We start from the raw sequence: 20240 nt of genomic DNA, 5'->3' as shown, positions 1-20240 counted from the left end.
TCTGACTTTGGAGATGGAAGACCCCGAGTGCACTTAGGGAGGTTCGGGTCTTGCAATCGCAAACCCCCTCCCCTCCCCGGCACTTTCTTCCCCGCGCTTAGCAAGCAATTGGATGTTTCCTTGGCTCGGTACGACCGTACCTCTGTGTGGCAAGCGTCCGTACTACTGTTGACAGCAGCTGCCCGTCCTTGGCCGAAACTTGCATGACATACTGCGGTTGCCCATTCGCGAGGCTGCTACAGTCCTCCACCGTCTTCACCACCGGAGCAGCCGAGCTGGTGCAGTCTGGTAAGACTTCGGGCAGGTGACTGCAGCGGCTGGTTGTCATGGTAACAGACAGCAATTACTCTGCTAATGGCTTCCACATTCATACAGGATTTCCATCTAGGAAAGAAAGATTAGAAAACAATTTATCGAAGGCAGGGGCTGCTGAGAGCGGACGCCGGGCAAGGCACACATGCAACCAACCACCAACGTCTCCGTCATTAAAATTCAGCAGGACTCAAAGAGCATCGCTTCCCATTAGAAAATATTCTAACACAAAGGTGGGGGAGAGAAGAATAAAGCAGGAACTGTTAATAACAATGCAGCAAGCACCTCTGTGTACAACACTGTCTTATTGATTCTCTTTGAAAATGAGATATTTCTCTCTCTGGTCCCCCTGCACCTCCTATTTCTTCCCCCCTTTTTTCAAAAAAAATTGCTCCTGCTATTTGCAGGGGATGGGCAGCCTCACAATTACGTGGAGTTGAGAAACTGCGTTTCTATGAAGTGTATATTATCTTTAAAAGCAATTTTTCTCCCTTTACTTTTCTCCACAGACTTTAATGCCCTGGTGATAAATGGAAAGGCTGAAAACCTTTTGTCTCTCTCTCCCCCTTGCCGCCACCTTCCACTGCCCCCCACCCGCTTCTCTCCTAGTTGTGAGGTGCTAAGGACATCTAGCTTGGGCTTGCTTCAGCTGCATGTCAGCCTCCCCCCCCCCCATAAATGCAAGAAAAGTACCAAATAAATTTGAAATCTCTCGGAGAAAATAATCTGCTATTACGAAGCGCGTTACACCACCGAATAGAAAACATAAACACCCAAATCAGGAGTTAATGACAGAGGGGTTTTCTCCCCCCAACCCCGCGACTCCGGCCCCCTTAATGATAACCTGCATGCAGTAATAATACAGTCTGCAAGGTAAGGCTAGAGGGGGGTGGCAAAAAAGAGAAATCATACTTGTATATGCCATGTTCCTTTCTCCCAATCCTTTCAAATAAATGACATTTAAAATGTTTTGCTGGACAGTGCCGCAGTAATTGTACAGGAAAACAGAACTTGTGATAGACAGGGTTGGGCATTCCCCCCCCCCAAACAACATAGGGGCCAATTTTGCACTGGAACACACACAGCAGAAATATGTGACATTAGAAAATGTGGGTTAATTTACTGGGAAGTGCCATACTCAACCAGGGTGAGAGTATAACAACACCTCTAAGCCTTATAGGCGGTGTGTGTGTGATTGTATCGTTGGTTATTATGTTACATATTTGTGTGTGTGTTTACGCACAAAAAAGATCACATACCGATTGTTCAAATACAAACATCACAGAACGAGCCCTTTCCTTAGAAGTCAGTAGCCCTAATAGAGAAGGATGTTTCAAAGGCCTGACAGTGGCTAGCTGCTAATTCTGTAAGTTCACTCTACTGATTTAAAAACAGCCAATAAAACAGGAAGAATAAAATTACAAGGCAATATAATCATCAACTTCATCATCAACAACAACATAGAAAACTTAAAAGAAAATGAGTGGCATAAAATATATTCCACCAGGCCCGGCTCGCCGTAGACCCCCGGTGGCACAGTGCACCATGGCGCGGGGCTGGTAAGCTGGGCGCCGGCGCGGAAACCAATTGCACCCTGCGAAGGCGGGGCGGGCGGCGGAGCGATCTCCGCCCCTCAGCACCAAGGCGCGCGATCTGCTCAAGACGGCCCTGTATTCCACAGTGGAATACAAGATTCATATTTCTACCAAACGTACCAAATGGACTGCAACTCCCATCATTGTGTAATGCCATGGTTTCAGGTTAGATCCCCATATGGGACAGCTGCATTGCAGGGGGTCGGAAGAGGGGGTTCTCAGGGTCCCTTTCCAACTCTACAATTCTATAACTCTATGATCTATATCTGTTGGCTGTGCTGCCTGGAGCTGATGGAAGTTGTAGTCCAATACATCTGGAAGTCACAGGTTGGGGAAGGTGGTCTTAAAGCACATGAAAGGTAGAGAAAGAAATGTGTTTTAGTGCCCCTGGCATTAATTCAAAAATGCCACCTAACTGCTTATCTGGGGAATACTCCTATCCAATGTATTTTATTGATTTTCTTCACACACACCCTTTTTATTACTATTACACTGTCCTGTCACTTGTGAGGCTCAGTGTAGCAGCCACCGAAAACAGTTGCACAATAGGAAAAGAAAGCTGAGAGTGGCTATGGGGCAACACATACCATATTTTTCCATGTATAAGACTAGTTTTTTCCCTTAAAAATGTCAAAAAATAGGGGGTGTCTTATACACGGATACATCCCCCCTATTTCCTTAAATCGGAGTCCCCAAAATAGGGGTCGTCTTATACATGGGGGCGTCTTACAGGTGGAAAAATATAGTACAAAGAGTTTTATGTGCTTGTGTGTGTACCAGCAATCATTTTCATACTCTCCCGCTTCCCGTTTCTGAGCCCCATCCTTTGATTCCAGTCCTCTCCACAGTGAGTGCTTGTGTGATTCCTAGGGGATAGGTTTATTCCCTCTTTCTTGTAATTCATTTTATAGTTTTTGGGGAGAGCAGAAAAAGGGCAGGAGAACACCCTGGGAATTCTGATTCCCCAGGGCTCTTCCCCACTCCTCCCCCAATGTCTCCACAATGCTAAGAGCAGAACCAGGCATTATGGGAAATGCAGTGTTGCTTCAGCAATTGGCAGCTCCTGGTACCCCTCTTTTCTGTCTCCTGCAGCAAGTACCAAGAGGATGTTTCTGTCACATTCCAAGGTCTTGCCTTATCAGCTCTGCTCCAATGGCTGAGATACCACAGGCAGAAGCCACCAGTCCGGCCCATGTTTTTTAATAAACAACCAGGATAAAGATGGTAGACACATTCCAAATACTGAATGCCATTCTTTTATTTCCTTAACACCAAAATAATTTAAAACGGGCGTAGGAAGACAGGGGCGGTGGGGGCGGGCCACCCTGAGTGGCAGGCTCCAAGGGGCGCCATTGCGGGTGCCCGCCCTGCCCCCAAAACTCATGCCCCGCCCCCGGAACATGTGTCAGGCCCGTCCAGGAGGTGTACCACGGCCCTGGAACGTGTGTTCCACTCCTCCGGGAGGCGGCCCCACCCCCCGGAACGGGCACCAGCCCCGCCCTCGGTGCCGGAGCATGAAAAAATCGAAACCTTGGCCATTCCTTTTGTAGTTTGATAATCAGCTGGCAAGGACCCAGGTGGCGCTGTGGGTTAAACCACTGAGCCTAGGGCTTGCTGATCAGAAGGTCGGCGGTTCAAATCCCTGTGACGGGGTGAGCTCCCGTTGCTTGGTCCCAGCTCCTGCCAACTTAGCAGTTCGGAAGCACATCAAAATGCAAGTAGATAAATAGGAACCGCTACAGCGGGAAGGTAAACGGCGTTTCCATGTGCTGCTCTGGTTTGCCAGAAGCGGCTTTGTCATGCTGGCCACATGACCTGGAAGCTATACGCCGGCTCCCTTGGCCAATAATGCAAGATGAGCGCGCAACCCCAGAGTCGGTCACGACTGGACCTAATGGTCAGGGGTCCCTTTACCTTTACCTAATCAGCTGGCACAAAGCACTTTGTGGCACTTTCCAGAGTTAGCCAAGCAGCTGGCTGAGGCGAGAAAGCAATGGGATCCAGGCAGAGAGGCATCAGGGATGCCATACCACTCCCATAACATGGGTCTTAAGTAGTGGTGTTGCACTCTTAAGAAAATATTTACGAACAGGGACGAGTGCTTGACAATACACCTATCATTCTGGGGGTGGCTTTAGGTACTTTTGCAGAGAATACATTCCCTAGGGAGCATGCATGTGGCCTATGTGCTACTTCGTGGCAGTTCTGACGCTCAAAGAACAATGAAGAAAAGGAGCAGCGTTGTGATCCTCATATACAATGACAATGGAGCAAATGACTAATTCCAAGACCATTAGCACACAAAGAAATGCAAAAGAATGCAGCCTTATGAGAACGGCAGCCACAGACTCTCAAAGGAGCGTGCGTAGGGACATGGATTATGAGCTACATTTTAGTTTTGAAATGCATGCTGAGACTGCTCAAGGAGAGTATGCAGCAGCACAGTAGATGCCTCATTAAACTTAAATAGCCTAGACAGGGCTGTGCTTATAGACCCATGCTACAGAATTATACATTTCCTTGCTCACTGCTTCGCTGACCTCATTATGTACAGCAGGAAGATTATCATTCTGCATAAAGTGACCATCCATGCCGTGACAAAGGCATCCGTCAGACAGTTGAGGAGTTTGAGGGTATTTCTTAACCACCAGATGATGCCGTTAAGAGCAAAATATTAATATATGCACAACTCTTTGCTTTAGTGGCTACTTTTTTAAAGAGCTATTTGGGCAGCTCAGCAGAATATGTTTCTTCTTATCAGCTTGATAACATATTTTATGACTATTAATTTCAATGGATATGGGACTTCTGCTATTCAAGGCACCTGAAAATCTGATGTTTGGGTCACTATTATTTGTGTTATATGGAAAACAAAAGAGAGGGAGTAGCTTGGGCCAAGGCAGGTGATGTTTGTGGCCGAGGTGACATTTGAAAACAGGTCTAATCCCAGCATTTTTACCAGTGCCACCCTGATTTCCAAAGTTCTGGTTTTTAGAAAAGCTCTGGCAACACAAAATAAATACCAGCCTTTTGAGCATGTATTAAAAATCATAATCATTCAACCCCTGCAGAAGCCCTATAATGCAATTCATCCAATTCCAACAGTTGAGTTTGTTTTCAATATTCTCCCTCATAAAATGCAGCATGATATACACTTTTGAAAATGGTGTAAGTAATAAGCTCCGCATATTGAACTCTGGAGGTAAATTTCAAGAATGATTGTTCTGAGAAGTACCTATCGACTAAGGCAATGCCAGTGCATACAAAAGCAAAAATAAATCTTGCTACCTAAGAAAACCCCGGCTGAATAGATGCTGCTGTATTCTTTGTATGCGCTTTCATATGAAACACATGGAAATAGCTTTTGACCATGAGCAGATATTGTTCATTTTCAAGGCCATATGGTTCATTCAGAGACGCTGACAAGGCCTATATTGTATCATTATAGCAGAGAGTCAGAAAACAAGGGAAAGCCAAAAGACTGAGTACTGGACCTACCAGAAAACGGTTGCCAAATCACAAAAGTCAGAATCCAAAAGACTACCACAGGGATTTTCTAGTCATTCACACATTTCATCACGGTTTGGCACAGCTGTGACACTACACAGAGGTGTTAAGACCTAGATCTGAGATGGTGAATATAGGCAGAAGACATTTGCCAGTTTATATGGTTATGGAATGATCTAAATTCTGCACCAAGAAATCAGAATTCTGCAACCTGCCTAAGTCATGCAAATGTACATGTACAGTATTTATTTATCTTGCATAATTTATTCTGATTCTGCTAATCCTGTTTTTTTGGGGTGGTGGTGGGGGTCAACAGAGGAGAGGGCACCAGATGGAAGATGTTCCCTTTATCTGCTTCGCCCCATTCAGGCAACTGATAACTTCAAAATGTCATCATACCATTGCTGCATCTTAAAATGAATGCTAGCCATGCTGCATTTTGTTTCTTGCAATGTAGAAGGCAGAGGTCTGGGGGGAAAGCAGGCAAAGGGAAATTAAAATTTTAATGGAAAAGCAATGAAATACCAATAAAAGAACAATGGCAAGAAAAGTTGATGGAATACGCTGAAATGGCAAAGCTAACTGAGAGACTCAAAGATAAGGACAACAATGACTTAAAAAAATATTGGGAACCTTTTATGGTGCGTAAATAGAAACAATGCATTGAAATGAACTCACTTGCAGGATTCGAGTAATACACTTACAACGGACAAACATAAACAGAAAATATAAATATGAGGTTAAAATGTTCAGAACAGATTGACAAGGTACAATTTTAATTTGAGTACAAAAGGCATACAGTATAAAATGATAAGCAGAAGAAATAAATATGCTATAAACCAGAAAGGGAAGTTGGGGGAGGGGGTTAATGGAAAATGTAAAACGTAATTTGAATGTTTGATTATGCTATATATATATTATGCTATTTATATATATTAAAATATATATAAAAAAATTTCTTTTGCAGAAGGAGGAGAAAGAAATTACGCTAGCTGCTGTAGAGAATACTGTCATTACAACCCATTTGTTCCTCAAGGGAGCATCATGGAGTCACGTGAGTATTTCCCTTTTGCACCTCTGCTGCTGATTTAAATGACAGGTGTGAAAAGTGCAGGGAGCCAGGCTGCTCCCGACTGACTCCTCATTTGTGGATGCTGAATGGTGATGGCACTGCAACACACACAACCGCCCCTCCAAGGAGCCCTAAAAATCTTGCAGCTAATGAATGGACTCTCCTGGTGAGGCATGGATATAGAAAAGCAATGCTACAGACAGCAAGAGCATTGCAGAGACTGGGGAAGTAATTTTGGCAGAATGCAAAGAAGTTAGGACAGTCTTGGGACATAGTCTTGTAACCTCCAGGTGTAGACCTGTACTTTTAACAATTTGCTGGGAAGATCAAAGACTGCGTTTCAGGAAGGCTGTAATTAGAGCTGGGGAAATCCTCCTGTTTCAAGGAGGCATTAATCAACTCATCGATGCAGTTTGTCAAATGCCCTCTTGCTAGATGCTATCAACCAAGTAGGGCAAGGATGGAGCCCGCAGTCGGAAGGTCACGTTTCTCCTAGAACCGTATCCAGGGCTGTCTTAAGCATAACTGGCGCCCTGGCGCCGTGGTGCGAAGATCCCTCCAGCGCCCCCCCGCCCCGTTTCCCAGCACGGCTGTCTGGCGGGCTGCTCCCCTGGTGGCCCGGCGCCCTGGCGCCTTGCGCCACCCAGCCTTGCCTTAGAGCCAGCCCTGACCATATCTATCACTTATTTATTCTCAACACAGGGTAATCTTTGTTTGGAGTACCTACACCAGTACTTCAAGCATGTTGGCTAGCCAAGTAATAGCTTGACCTTCACACTTCTAGTGGGCTTTAATGTTTCATAGTGAGAGAAATTGCCTTTCCCCCACATGACCCATTAGACCACGGGTGTCAAACTCAAGGCCCGGGGGCCAAATCCGGCCCGCCAGACCTCGTCATGTGGCCCGCCGAGCGCCCCAGCCAGCGGGACCCAGCAGCGGGACCTTGCTGCTGAAGCGCCGCGCCGACAAAGCACCGACAAACAGCTGGGGCCTGGGGGGGGAAGGCGGCCGGAGCAGTGCTGCGTGGAGCGCCCTGAGCCACAGCAGGAGAAGGAAGAGGCAGCTTGCCGGGTCAGCGCCCAGCAGCACCGCACGGAGAGTGCCGAGCCTCTGCGACGCAGCAGTGCTCTGTAGCACTTTGAATCCTCCTCCTCCTGCCACGGCTCGGCGCCTGGAAACGGCTGCTGCTGCTGCTGAAGCACAGACAAAGCACCCAGCAGCGCCGCGTGGAGGAGGAGGATTCAAAGTGCTACAGAGCACTGCTGCGTCCCAGAGGCTCGGCACTCTCCGTACAGTGCTGCCGGGCACCGACCCGACAAGCCTCCTCCTTCTCTTGCCTCACCTCCTCCTCCTCCTGCCGCGGCTCAGCCTCATGAACGTGAGCTCAGCAGCGGCTCAGCCTCATGGACGTGCAACTCTGAGGCTTTACACACGTCTGCTAAAACGGACACCCGCTGCCTCACGCTGCACGGGAAATACTTTTTGCCCCTGGGTCCCTTCGCGCTCTTTTCTGCCGCTGAATCAAGGCGGCGACCCCCCCTTCCCTTTCTTTCTCTCTCTCTCTCGTTCTTATTCTTTCTTTCCCTCTCCTTCCTTCCTTCTTTATCTCTGTCTTCTCTCCGTCTTTCTTTTTCTTTCCTTCTTTTTTTCTTTCCTTCTTTATTCCCTTCCTTCTTTCCTACTCTTCTTTCTCTCCCCTCTTTCCTTCCTCTCTCCCTCCTGCTCCCTCTTTCCTTTCTTCCTTCCTTCCTTCCTTCCGTCCTTCCCATCTTTCTTCCTCTCCCTCATTCTTATTCTTTCTTTCCCTCTCTACTTCCTTCCTTCTTTCTCCCTTTCCGTCTTCTCTCCCTCTTTCTTTTTCTTTCCTTCTTTATTCCCTTCCTTCTTTCCTACTCTTCCTTCTCTCCCCTCTTTCCTTCCTTCCTCTCTCCCTCCCACTCCCTCTTTTCTTCCTTCCCATCTTTCTTCCTCACCCTCATTCTTATTCTTTCTTTCCCTCTCTACTTCCTTCCTTCTTTCTCCCTTTCCGTCTTCTCTCCCTCTTTCTTTTTCTTTCCTTCTCTCCCCTCTTTCCTTCCTCTCTCCCTCCTGCTCCCTCTTTTCTTTCTTTCTTTCTTTCTTTCTTTCTTTCTTCCGTCCTTCCCATCTTTCTTCCTCTCCCTCATTCTTATTCTTTCTTTCCCTCTCTACTTCCTTCCTTCTTTCTCCCTTTCCGTCTTTTCTCCCTCTTTCTTTTTCTTTCCTTTATTCCCTTCCTTATTTCCTACTCTTCTTTCTCTCCCCTCTTTCCTTCCTTCCTCTCTCCCTTCCTCTCCCTCTTTTCTTCCTTCCTTCCTTCCTCCCTCCCCTCCTCTCCCCTCCCTCTCCCTCTCCTCAGAAACATAGGATGCTGCTTTATACTTCTGGCCCTTAAACCCTGGAACCAGGAGAGCAGCTCCAGTGAGTCAACCTCAGCCAGTCCCTTTGGTGAAGGGTGGTGGCTCACTGACAGAACATCTGTCCTGCATGCAGAAGGACCCCAGCATCTCCAGGTACCAGTAGCTCTGCAAAGCTCCTGCATGAAACCCTAGTGAGCCTCCACCACCCAGTGCAGTTACCAAAAATAATTTTTCAATAAATTGTACAATAATTGTACATTTGAATATCTACTTGCCATTATTCTGACTATGTTTCTGCTTTCAGAGCTAGTTATTACTTACATTATTACAAAAAAACAGTAATAATTGAATGCAGTGACAATAATTTATGATAATAAAGAGTGGACACATAGTCCTACAGATACAACCGGCCCTTTGAGGGTGACCAAACTGCTGATGCGGCCCCCAATGAATTTGAGTTTGACACCCCTGCATTAGACAAACCTACAGAGTCTTCCAATTCACACTGGAGAATGGGAATCAGAAACAGGATATTTGTGGCTGACCTAAAGTTGTGTGATTCACTTCTCTTAGAAATTTGTCCGAGACTGAGCGTTTACGGAAAGCTTTCCATTAGCTTAAAAAAGAAAGAGCGAGGCTGTGATTCAAATCTGTTGGGACTGGTGAATTTATATTAAGGTGTGGGTATTTTTATTCATGCCTAGTTTTCTCCCAGCGTTGTAATCCGTTTTCAGCCTGTAGGTTAAGACACCCAAAATAATCCATTAAATTAAATAACATTAGTCCAATAATATATATATATATTCTTTCCTTATTCTGTTCCATTAATCCACTTCAGGTCAATATTGTTTTACATATAATTTTAGCATGTCACTCCCTCTGTATGTGTTCAAAATATGAATGCATTCAATATGGAGACCCAGAGTTGCTCTCTTCGGTATCGTGTTCGAGAATTCAAAATGTCCCTGCTGATCACTCACTGAGAAATTCCAAGGCAGTGAGGGACCCAATGAATAAGTTCTCATGCCAAGACAATCCCAACAAGGCAATATTATTGTCAACGTATTTGCAAGAAATTCTGCAAATGGTCCCATCAATGAAGTGCTCGTTTTCCATCGCAGAAGGACTGTGTAGCAGGAGATGTGTGACTTTGAAATCAAGAAAAATGGCAGGACTCTGCAAATGCCTGCGAGCGAGGCACAGGGGTTCTTATTAAGTTATAGTCAAACATATGGAGATGTCAAATGGCAGCCTTGGCAGCCTGGAGATGAATTTCAACATGGGCTCATTTGCATTTACAACAGAAAGCCAAGTTGGAGTCCTCATTGCACTTTTGACTACCGTGCATAAATTGAGCTCATTTCTCCACTGCATCAAGAACTACCATGTTGATGAATTCAATTACCAAAGTGGATCACCCCCCCCCCCCATTTCAACAAGGAGAGATTCCCCTCAGAGCTGCTGCAGAAAACCCTGAGTGGTTTTTGATTCACATGAGACAAAAAAAGCTCTTATACTGTAGACTGTGGGAGACAGAAGTTATACAAATATTGGAGTAGAGCTCTTATGTGAATTTCCCATTTGTGCTTTTTCAGCACCTTTATTAAAAACAGCACAGAATGCATCCGCAGTCTTCAAACGCTTTCAAGCACTCAGAAACCCACACTAAACTTCCTATTTCACAGTATTCCCAGGAGTCTCCTATTAAGTTCCAAGAAACGCAACTCAAAAACTTGTATCCTGCAGCTTTGAGATTTCAAGACCAAGGGAAGAAAAATACAACTAGCTTGTTACCAAGGGAAGCTGTCCTAACAGCCTGGCAGCCAGTTATTTAAAATAGGGAGTTTGGGGAGAATCACCCTTAAAACGAAAAATATGTGTGTTGGGGAAGCAAATAATCATCCTTGATTTTTATATTCTGTGCAAGAAACTATAAATTCTGCCAGCATGTGGTAAACATGCCATGCGTATTTTAGCTGACGTTCAAATATATTTAATTATTAAAATACCACTGATTGTGGAAGTTAATCATTATCCACGGTTAATTATTTTCCAATTTAATATGAAGCTAAGGCCTTACAGCCTATTTATGACTCTTTTGAAACTGAGATACAAGTTTGCATAATTTCATGTTTTTGCAAATCACCCACTGCTTGTAGAGACAAAGGGGTATTTTGGCATCCAATGAGAACTTCTGATGTAAAGGAAAGCAAGAGAAATGTGAAGTAGAATGTGAACTGATTTGACTAACAAAATTTAGCAAAAAACACTGTCTTATACGTTATATGAAATACTGTATTTTTTGGGGGGGCACAGGTTCTCCACCCCATCCTAGAACCTGTTGCCCCAGCACTTTGAATGCTAGGGTGTGGGAGAGAATGTTTCTTATTTAGTTAATTGGGAGACAACCAAAGATGCCATAACACATGATCTCAGTGATTAAGGTGGGATGTAAGGGTTCGTGTGGCTGCTAAGCTATATTTAACGTAAACTTCACAAAACATGATGTCATGCTGTGGTTGCAACATCATCACAGCAGCACCAACGCTATCAGCTAGCAAATATGCTCAGTAGATAGAGTCCTTTTCAAAGGTACATTGAAATCTCAGTTTGTAGACTGGAGGCACACAAAGGGCAAAACTATCACTGTCATTAATCAGAAGAGTGGGGAGCCAGGTTAAGTTTTAAAATTAACCTTAAAAGGTAAAGGGTAAAGGGACCCCTGACCATTAGGTCCAGTCGTGACCGACTCTGGGGTTGCGCGCTCATCTCGCATTATTGGCCGAGGGAGCCGGCGTATAGCTTCCAGGTCATGTGGCCACCATGACAAAGCCGCTTCTGGCAAACCAGAGCAGCACATGGAAACGCCATTTACCTTCCCGCTGTAGCGGTTCCTATTTATCTACTTGCATTTTGATGTGCTTTCGAACTGCTAGGTTGGCAGGAGCTGGGACCAAGCAACGGGAGCTCACCCCGTCACAGGGATTCGAACCGCCGACCTTCTGATCAGCAAGCCCTAGGCTCAGTGGTTTAACCACAGTGGTTTAACTCCCAAAATTAACCTTATGGGAGTTTAAATATGGATAGTTTCGGATGATAGGGATGTATGCAGTAGTCCCCTAAATAAAGTTTACCTTGCTAATCAGAAATTAAAGAAAGTAAGGATTAGAATCTTAGAATTGTAGAGTTGGAAGGGACCACAAGGGTCATCTAAAAAGGTAAAAGGTAAAGGACCCCTGGACGGTTATAAATCCAGTCAAAGGGGACTATTGGGTGTGGCGCTCATCTTGCTTCAGGCCGAGGGAGCCGGGGTTTGTCTGCAGACAGCTTTCCGGGTCATGTGGGCAGCAGGACTAAACCGCTTCTGGCGCAATGGGACACCGTGATGGAAACCAGAGTGCACAGAAATGCTGTTTACCTTCCTGCTGGAGCGGTTACATATTTATCTACTTGCACTTTGACGTGCTTTCGAACTGCTAGGCTCGGACAGAGCAACAGGAGCTCACCCCATCGTGGGGATTCAAACCGCCAATGTTCTGATTGGGAAGCCCAAGAGGCTCAGTGGTTTAGACCACAGCACCACCCATGTCCCAAATAAACAAGCACACAATCACTGATAGGTCCAACTACCATTGTGAGGCTCAAAGCAATGAAGACAATGCCTCCCCAGCTGTTGTCATTGGCTGTGGGTTTCTTGTGATGTCACAAAAGCACTCGGCAACTGAGTGGATATCAAGGCAGGCCAAGGGGAAAGTCCTTTTCTATTTCCAGCAGGACACACCTGGCAATGGATGTGACATTCAGCACTGCCCAGATTTCTTCCACTTGGAGGAGGCAAACTGTGAATGGAAGGAGGCAATCCTTTGGCAGTGGGATGCTATGGAGCGATAATAAGGCAAGTTTGCTTGCTTGAAGGTTGCTGGTATCCATGGTTGGAAGTTGGCGGATGTCTCATGATGGACCTAACAGTAGCTTCTGGCACAATGGGACATCATGACAGAAGCCAGAGTGCACAGAAATTCTGTTTACCTTCCTGCCACAGCGGTACCTATTTATTTATTGTACTGGTGTGCTTTCAAACTGCTAGGTTGGCAGGAACTGGGACAGAGCAATGGGAGCTCAGCCCGTCGTGGGGATTCGAACAGCTGACTTTCTGATCAGCAAGTCCAAGAGGCTCAATGGTTTAGACCACAGCGCCACCCGCATCCCTCACAAGAGTCATCTAGTCCAACGCCTGCAATATAGGAATCTTTCACCCAGCGTGGAACTCTTACAACAACCCTGGGATTGAGAATCTCATGCTCTACCAACTAAGCTGTCCCGACTGCAGTAATAATTGATTATGTCTGAATTTATTTTACCGTTATTATATATTTACCCTCCCTTCCACTAGAGAGTTCAAGCGGGTGTGCATGCCCATCTGATGGCATCCTCAAAGCAACCCTGAGAAACAGGCTAGGCTGAAAAGATTGAGCAGCAGCATGAAAAAGATTCAAGGGCTTCAATCTTCCTGGTCCAAGGCCAACATTCTGTCGTCAGTATCAGTAGCCTCCTTGGGTATGTCAGAACAGGGGCTAAATGGAGACGAGCGATCCTAGCTCTGCCCCGTCCCTGCTACGCTCTGTGAATTGGAGAGCAATTGTCTAAAGCTGTGGTTCCCAACATGGGGAACATGCCCCACAGGGAGGCAATTTGATTTTTATGGGGGGGGGATTTGAGAATGATTTATTAACAGTTAATTTTTTTGCATTAAGTAGATAAATAGGAACCGCTACAGCGGGAAGGTAAACGGCGTTTCCATGTGCTGCTCTGGTTTGCCAGAAGTGGCTTTGTCATGCTGGCCACATGACCTGGAAGCTACACGCCGGCTCCCTCGGCCAATAATGCAAGATGAGCGTGCAACCCCAGAGTCGGTCACGACTGGACCTAATGGTCAGGGGTCCCTTTACCTTTACCTTTATGGTTCAGGGACCCAGGTGGCGCTGTGGTTAAACCACTGAGCCTAGGGCTTGCTGATCAAAAGGTCGGCGGTTCGAATCCCTGTGACGGGGTGAGCTCCCGTTGCTTGGTCCCAGCTCCTGCCAACCTAGCAGTTCGAAAGCACGTCAAAATGCAAGTAGATAAATAGGAACCGCTACAGCGGGAAGGTAAATGGTGTTTCCATGTGCTGCTCTGGTTTGCCAGAAGTGGCTTTGTCATGCTGGCCACATGACCTGGAAGCTACACGCCGGCTCCCTCGGCCAATAATGCGAGATGAGCGTGCAACCCCAGAGTCGGTCACGACTGGACCTAATGGTCAGGGGTCCCTTTACCTTTACCTTTACGGTTCAGGGACCCAGGTGGAGCTGTGGTTAAACCACTGAGCCTAGGGCTTGCTGATCAGAAGGTCGGCGGTTCGAATCCCTGTGACGGGGTGAGCTCCCGTTGCTTGGTCCCAGCTCCTGCCAACCTAGCAGTTCGAAAGCACGTCAAAATGCAAGTAGATAAATAGGAACCGCTACAGCGGGAAGGTAAATGGCGTTTCCATGTGCTGCTCTGGTTTGCCAGAAGTGGCTTTGTCATGCTGGCCACATGACCTGGAAGCTACACGCCGGCTCCCTCGGCCAATAATGCGAGATGAGCGTGCAACCCCAGAGTCGGTCACGACTGGACCTAATGGTCAGGGGTCCCTTTACCTTTACGGTTCAGGGACCCAGGTGGAGCTGTGGTTAAACCACTGAGCCTAGGGCTTGCTGATCAGAAGGTCAGCGGTTCGAATCCCTGTGACGGGGTGAGCTCCCGTTGCTTGGTCCCAGCTCCTGCCAACCTAGCAGTTCGAAAGCACGTCAAAATGCAAGTAGATAAATAGGAACCGCTACAGCGGGAAGGTAAATGGCGTTTCCATGTGCTGCTCTGGTTTGCCAGAAGTGGCTTTGTCATGCTGGCCACATGACCTGGAAGCTACACGCCGGCTCCCTCGGCCAATAATGCGAGATGAGCGTGCAACCCCAGAGTCGGTCACGACTGGACCTAATGGTCAGGGGTCCCTTTACCTTTACCTTTATGGTTCCAGAGGCCTCATATACAATATATAAATATATATTGTGACATACACAATTTTTAAAATTAAAATCAGAATGTACATGGCGGCCAGCTGGTGACAATGGAGACGTTATCTAAACAGAAAATGCACTGGGCGCATTCAGGGGGAGTAGCGCTCAGTCAACAGTTGTGGAATTTCCCCCATGAATGTGACCGCTCCGTAGCTGCTCAGTTGGAGCGGTCGCCATTTTTCAGAGCCACGCCACTCGGTAACAATGCTGTTAGCAGAAGAATAGATTAAATGAGTGAAGATATTGAAACACAACTTGTTGAAAAGCTGAAATCAAGAAAATTCTCAGTACAAATGGATGAATTAACTCAGAGACAGTGAGGCCGTATTGCTAACCCATGTAAGATACAGTGGTAACATGGTTCTCAAACACCTTGATACTCAAAGAACTTGGAACCCAAACACTGCAAACCTGGAAGTAAGTGTTCCGGTTTGCGAACTTTTTTCAGAAGCCGAACATGCTCCGTTTTGAGTGTTATACTTCCGATTTGAGTGCCACACTTCCATTTTGAGTGTTACGCTGAGGTCTGTCTGTTTTTGCTATTTATTTTGCGTTTTTGTTTTTGCGGCTTTTTTGTTTCGTTTTCGTGACTGCGTGGAACCCAGTTCAGCTACTGATTGATTGGTTGTGTGCAGCACATTGTTTATTGCTTTCATTTTATGGATCAATGGTCTTGTTAGATAGAAAATTTATGTTAAATTGCTGTTTTAGGAGTTGTTTTTAAAAGTCTGGAACGGATTAATCCATTTTGCATTACTTTCTATGGGAAAGTACACCTTGGTTTTGGAACGCTTTGGTTTTGGACTTCGAGAATGGATTAAGTTTGAGAACTTCTGGAATGGATTAAGTTTGAGAACCAAGGTACCACTGTATATTGATAAAGGTGATTTTTGCTGAAGAAATGCTTCTGCAAATCATTATAGAGCACCACTACTGCCACTGATATATATAATAAGCTAAAAAATTACTTAGATGTCAATAATATATCGATGGAAAACATAATATGTCACCGGGGGGGGGGGGGTCAGGATTCTAGAGATGCTTAGGTGGGGCATGGCCCAAAAAAGGTTGGGGACCACTGGTCTAAAGTGTGAGGGGCTGTTTCTACTTGTGTGAGCTCCCTATATAATGCAGTTGCCTGGGAAACCAGGATTCTACACCACATGAATAGAGGACGTCACCCTCTACATGTGGTGCTTTGCCCTCTTTCCAGAATACCCGAAGAAGGTTATCTGGTTGGAGGATATAGGGCACTATCTCTCAACATGATTTCAGATACCATATGGACAGTTTTAAATGATTGCCCTGTGGTCATTTGATTCTGTTCTCTTAACAGGGACAAAAAAGTGTCATTTGAAAGTCTTGCGGTCCACAACAAGCAAACCATTGATTTTCAGCTCAAACAGAGAATCAACGGAAATCACTTGCTGCTCTTGGAAGCTTTTGCTGGATCAAAGAGCCTTCCATCAGTGGAGGGAGACAACTGGATGCAACCCCCTGGATTTTGCAGTAATCTTTTACAACATATAGCCATGCCAGATTTAATCAATACAGAAAAAGGAAATCTATCTGGTTTTCTTTGGGCTTGTATCACCCTTGCTTTGGATTCTGGGCATAGCTGCCAAGTACCCCGTTTTTACTTACCTTTTCCCGGTGGTCTCCCGTATCACTTCGTCTCCCATTTTCTCCGTTATTTTCTCCTGCCGGAGGCCATTTTTTTTCTTTCCGATTTGCCCTTCTACGGGCACCAAAAATGGCTGCCACCGGCTTCAAAAGTCGCATCCACGCATGTCCGGAAGTGCATAGACGCGACTTCCGGTGTCAGCGTCGGCCATTTTTGGTGCCCATAGATGGGCGGAGCGACACCGGAAGTTGCGTCGACGCACTTCCTGACATGCATACAAGCGACTTTCGAAGCCGGCGGTGGCCATTTTTGGTGCCCATAGAAGGGCAAAGCGACACCGGAAGTTGCGTCGACGCACTTCCTGACATGCGTACAAGTGACTTTTGAAGCCGATGGCGGCCATTTTTGGTGCCCATAGAAGGGCAAAGCGACACCGGAAGTTACGTTGACGCAACGTCCGGTGTCACACGGCTGCCGGTCCCGGATTCTGCAGTCCGGGACTTGGAAGGTAAGATTCTGGGGTACAGGCAATTTTCAGCTGAGTTGGTCTGAAAGTAGCTCCACAGAGCTTCGGGTGTCTTTTACAAACATCTATATAAATTACATAAGTAGTGCAACTAGGGGAGCAGAGAGCTGTTCTCCCAGAATTAATGATGAGTTTTAGATAAAGGGGCAATCCATTGTAACTACTGCTCAATTTATTGCACACTTAAAAGAAAAACTTCCAGTGCACAACCACGACTCACGACACTTCTCAATATGCCTTAATTTCATTTTCAAGCCATTTGCTGCCAATGGCCTTTTTTTTTTTGCTTTGTAAAACTGAATAATGAAATCCATTCACTGGGAACGCCATTTCACTACATGCACAGTTCATGGAAGATTATACACTGCAATAAACGGGTAGCGAAAAAATGGAAAAGATGATAAAAGTAAAATACAACGATGGAGATTGGTGTTTGGAATAAATGTCACTGATTTGGAATCTTCCAATATCAGGGTGTTTTTTTAAAAAATATATATATTATTTTTTAAAGTTTTTTAAACATGGGAGGAGCAAACTGAACATTGTGTGCATGAATAAAACGATGCCTCAGGGAATTTTGGAAGGCTATGGTTGGACGTGCCATCTGATTTTGAATGACTTCCCATGCCCCAAAGTCCCCTACACACCACCCCAAAGCCCCCAATTTCCCAGAGAAGTTATTCAGATGTGCCAGTGGCAGCTGAAGGAAGAAGGGCAGGAGATGCTTTCATTCTATGAACTTCCTTAAGTAAACTTATCTTAGGACTGAAGCCATTGTATTTTCTTTTTTTATATATAAAAATATATAGATATATCACTATGTGTTGCACTGCTCAGTAGACGGTGTTTTAACTTTCTTGTTTTGTAGATGTTGTGTTTGCTTTTTATTTCTTTCTTCTTGGCTGTCCATTAAAATGGGAACTGGTAATGTTTGGATAAACAGCTCCAGGTCCCTTGTATTTCGCGATAAGTCAATTCCATCTTGTAATGAACCGCTATCTCGCAACTTCAGCAGCAACAGCCTTCATTGAATCATGAATCTTGGCAAATCTCTCTTATCGCTGGAGGAGCCACAGAGCAAAATAATGGCTGGGTGGCTGTGGCTCAGAAATGAATTGGAGGCGGCTTTCCTTATTTCTCGCAACGAGGGAGAAAGTCACAAGAATCCGTACTCTGCAGAAACGGTAACCTCCTATCTGCGCACAGATAAAAAGATCCTTTACTTGCAGTGCATTTTCAAAAATAGGGAAGGCTTAATTCGATCCTATGACACATTGATTTACTACAGCGCATCTTTTCTTCCAAGCCTGACCTCAGTTTGACTTTCACATTTACTGGCTAAAGTGAAAAACTAGACCACCGCACGTTAGCATGGCTGCAAAAGCCAAATGAGAAGGTGACAGAGTGTGCTCTGTGCAGCTCTTGGGCTCCAGAAAAAAGACCACTGGATTGAACTAAAACATTGATTAGGTTTACACCTCAGCATTTGGCTGGTTTTACTAGTTTCCTGCAAACTGGAAGTGCCACACGAAGCCATATCTCTGGGCCAGTGCCAGATTTACGTATAAGCTAAACAAGTTATAGTTTAGGGGCCCCCTCTCTTGGGGCCCCCCTCAAAATTATGAGTCTTTGTAAATTGTGTTTCTAAAGGGACTTTTGTTATTGCCAAATGCCAATGTGTTTGCATTATTAAGTTTGTTATGAATAAAAAATCATTTTAAGTTAGAGCTTAATAATTATTTCACTATTAATATACCTCTTCTTAATTATATTCCACTATTAATATACCTCTTCTTAATTATATTTCACTATTAATATACCTCTTCTTAATTATATTTCACTATTAATATACCTCTTCTTAATTATATTTCACTATTAATATACCTCTTCTTAATTAAAAAAGGTAAAGGGACCCCTGACCATTAGGTCCAGTCGTGACCGACTGGGGTTGCGCACTCATCTCGCATTATTGGCTGAGGGAGCCAGCGTACAGCTTCCAGGTCATGTGGCCAGCATGACAAAGCAGCTTCTGGCAAACCAGAGCAGCACATGGAAACGCCGTTTACCTTCCTGCTATAGTGGTTCCTATTTATCTACTTGCATTTTGATGTGCTTTCGAACTGCTAGGTTGGCAGGAGCTGGGACCAAGCAACAGGAGCTCACCCCGTCACAGGGATTCGAACCGCTAACCTTCTGATCAGCAAGCCCTAGGCTCAGTGGTTTAACCCACAGCGTCACCTGGGTCCCCTGCTTCTTAATTATATTTCACTATTAATATACTTCTTCTTAATTGTATTTCAGCTCAACAATTTCTTCGATAAAATACATATTTTGTTATGTGAAAATGACTTTAGATACCTATTAGGTCCATAAATTACCATATAGCATATATTCAACACAAAAAACAGCGACAATTTGTTGTTGACAAAGGACAGCTGGACATATAAGGACAGCTCTGGGCTACTGGAATATCTCATAAGGGGGCTCCCTTCTGTCTTCTCAAATCCTAGCAGAAGCAGAAATTTTTCTGCCTGATACCCAGCTCTACCTCTTTCAAATCAGAACCAGTGAAGGCGGTGAAGGTCCTGTGTGAGTGTCTGGAAGTGGTTGGAGGATGGATGGTGGCTAACAGATTGAGGTTGAATCCTGACAAGGCGGAAGTACTGTTTTGGGGGGACAGGGGCGGGTTGGTGTGGAGGACTCCCTGGCCCTGAATGGGGTAACTGTGCCTCTGGAGGACCAGGTGCGCAGCCCAGAAGTCATTTTGGACTCACAGCTGTCCATGGAGGCGCAGGTCAATTCTGTGTCCAGGGCAGCTGTCCACCAGCTCCATCTGGTACCTGCCCACAGACTGTCTCACCAGTGGTGCATGCTCTGGTTATCTCCTGCTTGGACTACTGCAATGCGCTCTACGTGGGGCTACCATTGAAGGTGACTACAACTATTCCAGAATGCAGGAGCTAGACTGGTGACTGGGAGTGGCCACTGAGACCATATAACACCAGTCCTGAAAGACCTACATTAGCTCCAAGTACGTTTCTGAGCACAATTTAAAGTGTTGGCACTGACCTTTAAAGCCCTAAACAGCCTCGGTCCAGTATACCTGCAGGAGCATCTCCACCCCCATCGTTCAG

At 45.6% G+C, this 20240-nt stretch overlaps 1 protein-coding gene across 4 annotated transcripts in view; it reads right to left on the bottom strand.

The window, feature by feature from the left end:
- MARCHF3 (membrane associated ring-CH-type finger 3) overlaps positions 1 to 20240 on the bottom strand; it is a 175341-nt gene that overhangs the window by 60383 nt on the left and 94718 nt on the right. For all 4 annotated transcript variants that reach the window (XM_035100021.3, XM_035100020.3, XM_088653004.1 and 1 more), the window contains one exon: positions 141 to 384. In XM_035100021.3, the coding sequence (XP_034955912.1) occupies positions 141 to 328 (188 nt within the window). In that variant the 5' untranslated portion in view covers positions 329 to 384. The remainder of the gene's footprint in view (positions 1 to 140; positions 385 to 20240) is intronic.

Source organism: Zootoca vivipara, chromosome 10 (genome assembly GCF_965207765.1).
Source record: "Zootoca vivipara chromosome 10, rZooViv2.hap1.1, whole genome shotgun sequence".
Lineage (NCBI taxonomy): Eukaryota > Metazoa > Chordata > Lepidosauria > Squamata > Lacertidae > Zootoca > Zootoca vivipara.
The sequence above is the reverse complement of the archived record's forward strand: the minus strand, read 5'-3'. Positions and strand labels throughout refer to the sequence as shown.